The following is a 13,825-nucleotide window of genomic DNA, read 5'->3' as shown; positions in this document are numbered from 1 at the left end:
TATTCTATTGTTATCGTCCTTTACAGAGCTGACTCCCAATATCCAATACTAGAAACATCTCAGCCAAACTTTCTGTAGACTTTTGATGCTTGATCAATCATTTATTTGTCCTCTCCAGGTGTCTCCAAATTATTTTTAACAAGAATTTAGTCCTTCCCTAAAGATAAATGGGTGGTTTGGTGAGGTGACCATTTACATGTAAAGTGTTGTTGAGATACTTCAGATTTTACTAAATGATGTTAAACTACAATGTCTTTTTTTATAATGTGTTTTTACTTATATTCCTTCTTTTGTCTTACATAGTCTGCCTTTTTATTCAAATTGTTGGGGCTATAATTGTGATTATTATTTATTTATTTATTTATTTTTTTGTGATTATTATTTATTAATAATTTAGGCAGTTTATGGTTGGGTCTAAGAGATGCTTGTACTAATAGTGAAGAATGACACAAGGTAGAAGCTAATAAAACAAAACACAAGTTTGCAAAATTCAGTCTTTTATATCATTTGCATTTTAATGTTCAGTAGGCTACAAGACAACTAACATGCCAGCATGCATATAGGTACAGTAAAATGATGTAAAAAATGTTTAAGGGGGTCACTGATTAAATCAATATTTATTTGTCACTCACTGTCTGCCAGCCCCAGCAAGTTCCAGTGAGTTGTAAACCATTTTATATGGCATTGAAGAAGGAATGTAGAGTATAACCAGTTGGCACTGCATTCTTTTATCAAAATTTTTATTAGTCCATTACCCAACCTTTTAAAAGTTCAATCTAACTCTTGAGTTTTAGCCATGCTATTCAGATTATCATTTTTTTAAAAATATATTTTAGTATGGAAGTATCCAGTGAGAGTGTTTAGTTTATAATTCTGTATGTTTCACTTTCTGCCTAAGGATCAATTACTTCTTTTTCTGGTAGATTGGATATTCCAATATGTCTTTTTCTCATATATTGGTTAAGTGCTAACATTTACTGTTACTTACAATGCACTAAATACTAAATGTTTTAGGAATAGTATCTTGTTTAATTCTCCTAGAAAACAAGTACCCTTACCTTCCCCAGTTATTGGTGGAGAAATAAAGTCATATCAGTAAGTGAATTAAGCCAAAGTATGCTAGAAACTAAGGAAAGGGACATGGACTCAAGACCAGGTCTGACTCGGTCTCCACTATCTAAACTTTTTATTAAGGCAAATGCTACACTACACCTCAAAGTAAGTATCCTGCTCTATCAGCAAGACAAAACATCTGAGTTCCAGGTGCAGCAAAACTAGTAGCTATTATTCTTGAGTACACAAATATACTTCATTTCACAGAAATGTCCATGTGTTAGTCAAAGGAATATGAGTGAAAATAAATTTTTCCATGGTTAAGTCAATGCCTTTAAGAAGTTAGCATGCCCCTTCACATCCTTTTACCCCATTGTTTTGGCTGAATCAGACAAAGGATCCAGGGTATGAAAGCCACAGGACACAATCCTGAGTGATTGAAAACCTGGTATCATTTCATGGGAGAAAGCTGATTCCTGGCTGCTGCATGAACAATAAATAAACGTCTATCACAATGAAAGCATTTATAGCTTTACTTGTTAGTTACCAAGACCTAATCTACCTAATAACACCAAGAGTTTCCACTGAAAACAATTTCTTTTTTTTTTAAATAATTTCTATTTGTTACCTACTTCTTATCTTAATCCAAGCTGAGACATTATAATTTATGGGGAGTCTATTCATTTCTCCAGATGACCCAGAGATTTTCCTATTATTCTCTCCCTTTATATTTCCTTATGCTGTCTAATCAATTTCCTGTGACTCATTTTCAAATGTTTTGTGAAATGAGGTGGAAAATAAAATATAAAGCAAGAAAGAAATAAAGGAGGAAGGGAAAAAAAAGGAGAAAAAGTTAGGAAGGGATGGAAGAGGAAAGAGGCAGCAAGTTAAAAACAATGATGTCCCTTTGGGGGTGAAAATGGGAAATGTAATAAATACTGTGGGTTGGTTAAACAAACCCTTCTTCTTAGCCTGTCTCTACTATAATACCATAAAGGTTAAGAATTTCTTTACTCATGCTCTTTTGAAGCTACCACTTCAGAAGGCAATGAATCATAAGCAGGAATCTGCTAGCTTTTTCTGGGAATAATTTTGCACTTTGGATGAAAGGGACAGATGAAGCTGCACTGCTACTTCTCTCTCCTTCCTTCTGTCTTAAATAGAATCATGATATCTGGATTTGGGACAACTGTCTTGTGACCACGATGTGAGAAGCCTGAGAAAAAAACAAGAGAACCCAAGAGATGCCACTCAGACATTACTCAACTGCTCATTGCATCCCAGCAACCTCCTAACTCAAATCTTTCATGGCGAGTAAAAGAAATCCCCAACTTTTGCCCAATTTCTCACTGGGATTTTGTTTTTAAAGCTTAGAAACGTCATTAATTAATTCAGGAACATTAAAGAAAAGACAAACCCTGAGAAGGTGGAATTAAAAAGTGACTGGTTGAGAAGGCAAAGAGGAGGAAAATGTCAGAATTGAGTCTAAAGGTCCAGAAGGGTGGTGGCATGAAACATTAGGGTCATTTTAGGGGAAACAAAACTAGAGCTTACTGATTTCAGAGTGGATGTAGGATTTCCAGGTAGACTAGGGAGATGAGCACAAATAATCATTTTCGAGTGTGGGAGTACCCTGTAGCTTTCACTTGGCAACAAGAGTGGAATCTTAGAAGTGGTTAAAATCTCTAGGGATAATAATTCAAAGGACAATGAGGAGCAACTATAGTAAGTGTGTGTAGAAAAGAAGAAATGATTAGTAGGAACAACTAATAGAATGAAAACTTTAGAAATAGGGAAGTGAGACAGATTTCCGAAATAGAGGTTGGTCAATAATATAAAATAAAGTAAATGGCTTCAAAGACAAAAAATGAAAATGTATCTTCAAACTGACATCTCTTTTCATATGCTGGCCTTCCCTTATAACTTGACACTATGTTTAATTTTCCTTGGCCTGCCCTACTTGCTACCATCTCAGGCCTTCTCATTTAAGAAAAGCCTCAGCATCTGAAATTCATATATGAATCAAAACTGTTCTTTCAATTAATTAATTTTTCTTTTTAAATGATTACTGGAAATCTTGTATTTTTTTCTATGCTTCAAAATCCACTTCTATACCATCTATAGCCAAGTAATGACAGAAAACCGAATGCAAATTGGGCAAGACATTTGAACAAGTATTTCTTAAAAGAAGACACTCAGAAGGCAAAAAACACATTTGAAAAATCCCAACCTCATCAATAGTCAGGGGTAGTGCAAATTAAAACTACAATGCATTACGATTACAAACTAATCAGATTGACTATCGGTGAAGATGTGGAGCGACAGATGCTCCCATACATGCTGATGGGAGTATATACCAAATTGGTATAACCCTTTGGAAAGTCAGTACTATTGATTAGGATTAGACATATTATACCTATTTCCAAGACTTCCAATCCTAAGTATGTATGTAACAGAAACTGGTGTGAATGTTTACCTAATGTCTGAGAATATTCAGAGTCGTGCTTACTACAGTAGCCCTCAAATGGAAATAAACGCCAAATACCTATCCTGATCATAATGGAAAACAAAAATGAATTGTGATCGATTTCATACACTGAAACAATACACTGAAATGAAAAAAAAATGAAACTACTGCTACCAAAAACCCCCACAAAACTACTGCTACATACTACATGAAAGAATCTCAGAAACGTAATAATGAGCCAGTAAGACAGACACAAAGATACATATTAACACATTTATAGATGGACAAAGCTAATATATATGGCTAGAGGAAGGAGTGGTACCTTTGGAGGGGAGGTAACAGTATTTTAGAGAAGGCACAATTGAGGATTCTGAGCAGCATAAATGTTCTAGAAGTTTCTTAATATGGGTGATGGCTATAAGGGTTCAAAATAATTCATCAAGCCACTTATTTATGATTTGTACTCCTTTTGGTATAATACGTACATTTCTTTAGTTAATATATTTTTTCAAAATTCCTGTCCCCACTTCCCTTTTACATGATTATGAAATAAACAACTATTCTTGTTGACTTTCCTTGCTCCTTCTCAGTATCATTTTGGTTCCTGCCATACTTCATTTCCAGAAACTTTTTTTATTATCTTATTTAGCAATTTCTAACAGTGATTTTTAATGCCTTTTTTTCCCTAGAATTTACTGTTTTTTGATTGACACCTTTAATTTTTCTTTCTCTAGCTTTATCTGCACAGACCACCCAAGAGAGCTATGTAAGTCTACAGTTTAAAATCACTTCTCTCAACCTTCCGTTGGGAATGGGAGAAACTGTCTAGCCAGAGTATAAATGAGCATTAGAATAATTTTGATAATGGTTAAATTGAAGTCTACTCAATCCCAATTTCACTCCCATAGTATCCATCACTTCTGTGCAGTTACACTGAGATGGAACCGCTCATTCTTACCTTCATCTGACTGAAGGCTTAATCAGAGTATCACATGGTAGGCATTTATTATACTTTTTAAGTAAAAGCAAGCCTGAAAAATGCTGAAAGAATGTTTTAGCAAAGTACTTAGGAATGAGAATTACATACAGCACCTAGGTAAACAAATTTATTTTGCTTTTCAACTGGCAATAAAATGTCTATCTGAGCCACTTTCCATAGCTTCATATTTGTTGCGGACAGTGCAAGGTGCAAAGGAGCCTTCATGGAACAGCAGAATGTGTGCAACACAGCACATATTTTACAGTCTTCCTTCTCAGCACTGAATTCATGAAGTGGGTCCAGCTATCCCAAATTAACACTCGTGAGAAGAGGCTTAGAAAAGTCAAGTAACTTGCCCGAGATCATATAACAATTCAATGACCTAGCCAAGATTTAGACCTCAAACCGTGATTCCAAAACCCGTGGTCTGTCTTCTATCTTCCTGTCTCATTTCAATGAAGGTTAATGAGACATGCATGTATACTAAGGGGATCAGGGACTGCTGATTACTTGCATAACATTTTAAAATATAATTTTTTATTGACCTCCCTTTATTTTGGTGTTTAACATTTAATGCCCAAATTAAGAAGACATTATCTTTATATCTTTTGTAATGCACCACTTTCACACTTATCCATCAAACCAGTTAGAAGTCATGGCTGGAAATTCCTAGAGACTGCTGATAACGGTGCTAAATTTCTCTTCATTAGTTCTATTCATTAGCTTCAATAACTGAATATATTAACGAGACCTCACACATATATTAATCCCGTAACTTATTAATGTTCAGAACAAAATTCCATTGTCACCTTTTTAAATGCAAAATTTCATTGTTGAATCAAACAGAACTGATATTTAAGGATTTTAAATACAAATTATAGCTGCCGAATATTATTCCTCTAATTTCTTTTTTTTAGGCAAACAAAAACTAAAAGTACTTTTTTTTTTTTTACAAACATACATAAAGAGACACAATTTCAAAATAGTAAACGATGTTATGTGTGACTTGGAAAAATGTAGGAAGAAACTCTCATTATTGGCAGGATCATAATTTCTCAAGAGTCTTAAGAACAAAGTGGCCTTTTAAAAGTACACTGTGTCAAATGCGATCTATTGTTAACTTTTATTCTGCATCTCCCTTTCTTCAAGCACCTAAGTTTAAGTGAGAACTGAACTACATTTCGAATGAGTACGACAAAGTCCCAGAGTTATGCTTCTAAAAGTCCTGGCATATGCAGTTATTATCCGAAGTATTCTGTCTCATGCCTGCTGAAGGACTAACTCAGTACCAATGACATCACCTTGTAGGAAGCTCACCTGTCTTGCTGATTAGAGGCAAACTTTGGGACAGCAGATGGTAATGAAGAAGTGAGACAACAGAAGTGACCAAAAAGAGGTTTAAATAAATAGAGATCCCTAAAGCAAAAGAGTACGGATTTTTTTTTTTTTTTAATGCAAGGCTTCCTTTAAAAAAAAAAAAAAAAACTCTTTAAATAACTCTACACAGACACACACACAAAGGTTATTTCACTAGAAGCGCAGTAAGACTACTCCTCAGTAGAGTGATGTTGGGGCAAGGTGAGATGGGGAAATGGTGTGCATACCTTTGCTTGTCCGGCTTTTGTGATGGCAGGTATATTAAAGAGCTGTCCAGTGTAAAAATGCAGCCCACTGAACAGGATCACTGCAATCGAGTCTCCTTCCTTCTCAATTACTTCAAGAATATCCTCTGTTCTCAGTGTTTCTTCCCCCTAAAGTTGAGTCAGGCACAAGTTACACCCAATCCACAATAACAAATTTGTCACGTCATATTTCCCAATCTAAAATTCACCTTGAGTTCTTGCTCACATAAGAACAATCAAAGAAAAGGGTTTTTTTCCAATTAATGGTCTTCAAAAGTCTGGCGAGAGAGCAGCATTTCAGCATGCCTTTTGTTATTATAAGAAATGATAACAAAATAGTAAAAAAAAATACTGTCTTTGCAAAACCCTACTTGCTTTATTCTTTAGTTTTTCAATTAATCTTTACTCTTTGCATGCCTACAAATTGTTTTCTCCTTATTCCCATCCAATAAAATACCAGGAAGTATGAGAAGCCCCTGAAATATTAAATGGTAAAATTTTCTTGGAAATTATTACTCCATCACATTATGTTTTCCAGGATAAAAAAACACATACCTTTCACCTGAGTATAACCTAACCAAGAGTAAACTCTCCTCCACACCGATCTAAAAATCAAGCTCCAAAAATGAAGGGAAATATCAGTAAAACTCAGTATTATCATGGTTAATTTTTCCACTTCTCCCCAGCTAAGACTAAATGATTGGTTACTCAGTGGAAATTCTGAGTGAATTTAAACTTGGTCTTGCAAACAACTAGAGCAAAAAGAAATCAGCTAGACACAAAGTTTCTCCTTGTATCTTAATCATCCTTATCCATTTACAAAGTTTTTATAAATTTTCTCCAGTGCTAAATCTGACATAATTTTTGAGGTCAAAGCATCACTTACTCCATTAATATTTGGAGGAAGCTCATTAAAGTATTCATAAATTTTCCTTCAGTTATTTTTAATTTTTGGCAATTCTATTTATCAAGTACGGTATCTCATGTTAGGCACATATTTATCACAAATATAGCACGTACTTTAGTTTCTACTAGAAGTCTGGAACTTATTTACAAAATTGAAATCTATAAAAATAGTACCGATACTGTAATCTTTAAATTACTAGCTGATACGTATTTTATATGTAAAGAGAAGGATCTCAGTAATTCTAAGACAAATTCCAAGTAAAAATGGTAACATGGCAATCCAAAACTCTTTTTTTTCCTTAAAAGAAATCTAAAATGGTTTGTCCACCATAATTTCAAAGAGCAGAAGATGAAGTACTATATATACTAATTACTTATTTAAAGAATCAGTATAAAGCAAAAAAGAAATGTACAGCTTAATGGTAGAATATGGTTCTCTCTGATGCTGACCTGCTCTAATCTAGTAATGCTAAAGAATGGTCTCAAGATTTATGATTAAATCATGAGGTTCCATAACACTTACCTCTTTCAACATTAGAACTTCTGATAAATTAGTGGCTATCTTCATTTTTGCTAGAAATTATCAATTTATATATGACACATGAAATAGATACCCTGTCACAGGCATGAGAACTTTCTATCCCATTAATTGACTGCATGTTGGCAAATAGAACTAAATGGAGTAGATTTTAATTTCTCAAAGTATTCCGGGTTGAAAGAAATAATTGTTCAAACATTGGCTTAACAGCCTGGGAGCATCATTCGTGAAGCCTACAATTTATTCTGTGTGGATCTCTTGGTGCCAAATTACACAAGCTGCAGGGTTGGTATGTCAAAGTCTGTACAACTTGGCCTTACATCTCTATTAATGGAAAGTGCACAGTTATTTTAGATCTTGAACATATGTCAACCCTGATTAGGTGCTTCCTTTGTTACCTGTTTAAATATGAAGGAATTCCAGAGAGATAAGGTAACTTTCTTGAAGTCCCTTACCCAGTTAGTTGCTGAGCCTGGGATTTCTGTGGGGTCTAATAGCCAGGCCAGAAAGCCCAAGCTCTTTCTGCTACACTGCACCTCTTTCTATACCCCCACCCCATCCAAGCACAAAGGAAAATATTTGATACTTAGATTAAAAAGAGATATAAAATATAGGCATCATTCAATTTCAACAAATATCATTTTAAAGGTATCCAAAGGCAATGGTATTTGAAATTGAACATGATATATGCAATTTGCCATCCCTTTCCATCCCACTAAAGAATATGGCAAACTCCAGTGGTATTCACAGGAAAATAGTTTGCTTATGACTACCCCTCGAAAAATGAAAATACATATACTTCCAAGTTAATTCTCCATTTTAAGCAAAATGAGCTAGCAGTAATAGAAGTATACGTCTTTTATACGTTCTTGAAAGTTCCATTAAAGTAATGGGGATAATAAACTTCTGAGGAAAATGAAGAAAAAAATCAATACTAATAGAAACAGAATGAATATTTATTTCTCTTTCTCATATACCTCTCTTGGCTTTATAATCCTCATACTTTTCTCAATGTTAAGTCCACGAAGTTGAAGCTGTGACTCAATAGCATACTGGAAAAGAAGAATGATTTATTAAATCAAGTCCAATGCACAGAAGTACATTGAAATAACTCTGAAAGAGATAATAAAATAACAATAAAAGCATATTATTGTATTAAATCTAAGGTCAAGGTTAAAAGTGACTGAAAAGAATACACCAGAAAAGAACTGCTTAATTTAATTTATATGCAGGAATCAGAACATTCCTTGAAACACTATATCTTAGAAATGGATGGAAGCACAGGGGCCATCTAGGCTTTAGGGAGTTCTAAGAGATTTGTAGAAGATATTAAATCTCCTAATTTAAGTAAAAACTGGAGTTTACAAAATAACCAGAGTGAGTAGTGTGGACTTGTTACATTTGAACTAGCTTATAGGAAGGGCTTACCCCAAAAAGAGGAAGCTAGTGAAAGGAAAGAACATCAGAAAGTTCCCTTCACTAACAGTACAAGATATGAACGGGAACATGAAATTTAGGGACCCTGAATTCTTTCTCAACATCAGGGTTTTGATGCTTTTCAGTAAAGTAATGGCTATTGATTTGGACACAATTAAATGATGTAGATTTTAACGGTTAACAGTGATAATACAAAGACAGAAATCAAATTTCTCTCTAACACTAAAAGTGAAATATGCAATTTTATCCATGTCTATGTCTGGAATGATCAAGTTTCTTAAAGAAGCAAGACAATGAATCGCAAGAAATATTTTTAATCCTTAATCAATGTTTTTTTTTTCGATAATAAAGCACCAATAATTATGCTAGCATGCTATGGACAAATTAAAGTTTTATTCTTATTCTGTATAGCTAAAGGGTTAAGCACTAGGGTATGTATTGATTTGATTTCATAAAGTAAAACAGCAACAAGAATTAATAAAACATTTATAACTGCACTTGATTTAAACCAGCGGCCCGCTCAATGTTTTTAAAAAGACTAATAAATCAATGCTCCCATTCAATCCTTTCCTCCCCTAACACATGTTTTACTTGGACAAAAAAAATAAAGCTACAATCTATATTTTAAAAACACCTAATCAAAAGCATTTGACAGATCTTTTTATTGTAAGGTTACTTGGAAAAAGACTAGAGAATAAACTGTTCAACACAGGCAAATGGTGTGCTCCTCTAGGAAGAATAGAAAGAATATAAATATAATTGGAAGAATCCTTACATGATCTGAAGGGAAGGCTTTGGCTTCCAGAAGAATTTTATGCCGTTTTGGTGTAGGCTTAAAAAAGGATAACTGCAACGAAATGGATTTATTGAGAAAACCATTAATGTACAATTTACATATTTGTTCAGTTTATACCATACTTTCATTTTATAATCCTGGCATTTTAAAAGCCTGACTCAACGACACATCTAGATGTCTGTCAAGGGTTCCTTTCCCAAATAGCTTTATTTCTAGTGAATTATGAAATAAAAGAAGGTCCTGGCTCATTATATTTATCAATAGAAAAGCAAATTTCGGAGACTACATGAGATAAAAACAAATTCTTAAACTTTACTTAAATTTTAATTGAAAAATTATCTTTCCAATGCCTTTAATGGTAATTTCTCTATTGTAAGACTGAATACCATGTTCTATATAAATTTTATTTTATTTATGGTGATTTATCTTATGCTACCGATTTGGTTTCTGGTACATAATATTTCCACTGCCTTATTACTTTATGGGATTTTATTTTAGGTCTAACTGTAAGGGCCTCAGCCCTAACATGAAACATTTGACATTTCTAGAGGCACCAGGGAGAAATAGCTCATTTGTTCAAGGGAGCCCTTCCTTTTCCCCCACAGTTCCTAGAGAATAAACACTGTCTGCCAACAGTAACAATGAAATGATCGCTACTGTTGACTTAGTGCTGATCACTGGCCAACGTGCTGGAGCAATTTTCACATATTACCACATTTCACCCTTTTATATAGGTAGCAGGTAGGTATTTTTTTTTTTTTTAAGATTTTATTTATTCATTTGACAGAGAGAGAGATCACAAGTAGGCAGGCAGAGAGAGGGGGAAGCAGGATCCCTGCTGAGCAGATAGCCTGATGTGGGGCTCGAACCCAGGACTCTGAGATCAGGACTTGAGCTGAAGGCAGAGGATTAACCTACTGAGCCACCCAGGGGCACCTCAGGTAGGTATTTTTGTCTTCATTTTCATAACGGAGAAAATGAAGACGTAGAAATCACCAAAACTGTGTCCAAAGTCAGATGTGAAGTAACTTAGCTAGGAATCAAACCGCGAGGTGTCTGAACTTAAAACTATGCTATTTACCATCATGTTTAAAATACTGTGTGAACGTGTTCCTTTAGGGATATTTAACAATCATTTCTTCATTTTTATTAAAATAAAATATTAATATATTCATTGTGTGCTTTGGTCACATAGACATGTTTCCAAAAACTCACTTAAAAATGAAATAAAATTTTTTCAAAGCCTCAAGCGGTTACTATAGACACCATATTCCAAATCAAGTATATATTTGACATTTTAAGGTATACATATTTATTAAGTACTTAGGAAGTAGGAAGCACTTGAAATACAGTAACTCTTTTAAGGTATTAGATCCCTTTTCTCCAATTTCATTCTATTTTCTAAATCTTTTTTAACCTATTCCCCCCAAATTTGTCTATAAAAATATAACTGATCCAGAATCCAACCCTGCTGAAGTCCAGCATACTGGCAAACTATCTTTCCGAAAAGCTCAGTGTCTGCTGGCATTTGTACATCATTTTGTGTGCTGGCAAGCAGTTTTGCTTTTAACCCACTGTGACTTTTATTCCTTGTATTCCGAGATAAGAACTGTTCATTATTCTAACTCTCTTTGCAAGAGTCAACTCTCCCATGATTATGAAGAAGCCCTTCCATCATAGTCCAGCATTTCCTGGTAAAAATGAAAATAACCTCACAACTTATTTTTAAATAAGTAAACCACCAGATGCTCATGAATTAAAGATAGAAAAATGTCAGATTCTACAAATGAGTGTATACTAAACATTGGTGGGAAAGGATACTTACCAGTAGAAGATGTAAATTAACAGTCAAACCATTCATTAGGGCAATTTCGTTCTCATTGGCTCCTGCGAAGTAAACACATCATAATTTAGATTTTTCTATTAGTGCTGAAGTTCCTTGGAAAAACAAAGTAGTGAGGCTTCACTCCTTCATCCTTAATGCTTTTAGAGATAAGGACATATTTGAAGTGTCATACAAAGAAATGGAAGTTTTCTCACTTGACTCATTTTATCAAACGATATCTGGACTCAGATGCACACAGCTAGCTAAAATCATATTTTCTTTTTGATATAGTAAATAATAGCAACAAAATAATGACGCATTTGCTTTTTCCTGTAAAATAAAAATGATTTATCCTATTATCAGGTAGTTTGCCAAATTCCCATAGAGTACATTTTTGTGGTAAATGTATCTCAAAAGAAAGCAGGGCCAATCCCATTTTTAAAGCTAGTTGTTTCTAATATTCAATTAAAACGCACCTTTAATAAGAGAGCTAGTTTGCCAAACATACTTCACTGTTATTACAGTGAGATATATAATCGTTTGTAAGACAAAAGAGCTAGAAAGCAAAACACAAAGACCTAAATAGCTCTGGGATTTATTCATACACACTGAGATGCAAGATAATTAATACAGATAGGTATTATCTGATGGGGAACACATACAAAATTAAGATATCCACTACACAATCGTAATCTGATCTAATTCTTAGTACTGAGGGCTTGCATACTAGAAATAGACCCAAAGACAAAGCATACACTGGATACTTAAGAACTCAGAGTTTAATAACAATAATACTTTCATGTTTTTAGTTCTTACAATGTCTCGTAAAAGCATTTAGACCTGTATAATAGGAAAATCTCTTCAACTATCACTGAGAAAAATGGGTTTTGTGCCATTGTTTGTAAAACTGTGTGAGGTGTTAGGGAAAATGTGTAATACAAGTCCTATATTTCATATCCAAAGAGATAATTCTCTTAAGAGTTCTATTTTAGGGGCGCCTGGGTGGCTCAGTGGGTTAAGCCTCTGCCTTCTGCTCAGGTCATGATCCCAGAGTCCTGGGATGGAGCCCCACATCGGGCTCTCTGCTCAGCAGGTAGCCTGCTTCCTCCTCTCTCTCTGCCTACTTGTGATCTCTGTCAAATAAATAAACAAAATTAAAAAAAAAAAAGAGTTCTATTTTAGAGGAAGAGACAGGAAGTAAAATGATTAATCTAATATACAGGTAGATTTCAGGGTAAGTCCACTTGAGGGCAGGCCACTGCAGATAAGTGTATAATTTAGGAATTTCTATTTCAACATAGCCATCTAGTCGAGAAAATCTTCGGGCTGCATTTAACAGATGGATTTCTCCATTTGATGTGCAATATTGGTAAACAATCAGTTAGAGGCTGTATCTCTGGTCCTTGCAAGGTGAACAGTGTCTGAAGTCAAGGCACAGTGAGACCAAGCTTGTTCTACATTCCTAGCACTAAATAAACTTTGTCCTAGACATACAAGAGATAGGAATATGATAACCTTATGTTGCATACGGTGGCATATGTCTTCTCCTACAATATGAAAATCTTTTGGAAACATGTAGAAGAAATGCTGCCAGCTTTACTATATTTATTTCTTTGCACTATGGTATGAATTTATCCTGTTATCTCTAAAACGAAGCATTATCTAAGGTATCTAATCTAATATCATTCTTAAATCCGTTAGCTCTCCACATGCGTCTTTTCTGAGAACCACTTATTCCAAAAAATATTTTGGCAGAGAAAGTGAAAGGAGAAAAGGAAGGAAAACCAACTTTATAAAGAGAGCAGAATTCATAGAAAGAGAAGCACTTGAAGGAACGTAATGAGAAGAAAGAAGAATTCATACGTGAGTTACTCCAAAATGAAAACAAAGAACTCAGAGAGGTAGGAAGGGAAGGAAACTTTGTAATGAAGGCTAGACATCCTGTTTTTTGCTTTACAACTGCAATCTGACTCAAATAATTGCACATTCCTTGAAAATTTTAGTCCTCCAAACGATACACTGTTCATTTTGGATCAAAGAATGTAATGAACCAGATGTGGTAGGCTCAATTAATGGAGATATACACTTGACCCTGTGCTACCTACTCCCTCACTTTCAGTGGCATACTAACACTCAGATCAATTCTTTGTAAATAATCCCTCACTGACTTGAATAATTTGTCTGCCACCATGCACAAAAATG

The 13,825-nt window shown here is 34.4% G+C and overlaps 1 protein-coding gene across 1 annotated transcript in view; it reads right to left on the bottom strand.

The window, feature by feature from the left end:
• The window catches only part of KYNU (kynureninase), a 110,228-nt gene that overhangs the window by 52,454 nt on the left and 43,949 nt on the right, over positions 1-13,825 (bottom strand). The window contains exons 5-8 of the mRNA XM_080799321.1: positions 11,624-11,685; positions 9,778-9,849; positions 8,543-8,617; positions 6,104-6,250 (exon numbers count right to left, since the gene is read on the bottom strand). Coding sequence (XP_080655447.1) covers positions 6,104-6,250; positions 8,543-8,617; positions 9,778-9,849; positions 11,624-11,685 — 356 coding nt within the window. The remainder of the gene's footprint in view (positions 1-6,103; positions 6,251-8,542; positions 8,618-9,777; positions 9,850-11,623; positions 11,686-13,825) is intronic.

Source organism: Martes martes, assembly GCF_963455335.1.
Source record: "Martes martes genome assembly, chromosome: 3".
Classification (NCBI taxonomy): Eukaryota; Metazoa; Chordata; class Mammalia; order Carnivora; family Mustelidae; genus Martes; species Martes martes.
The sequence above is the reverse complement of the archived record's forward strand: the minus strand, read 5'-3'. Positions and strand labels throughout refer to the sequence as shown.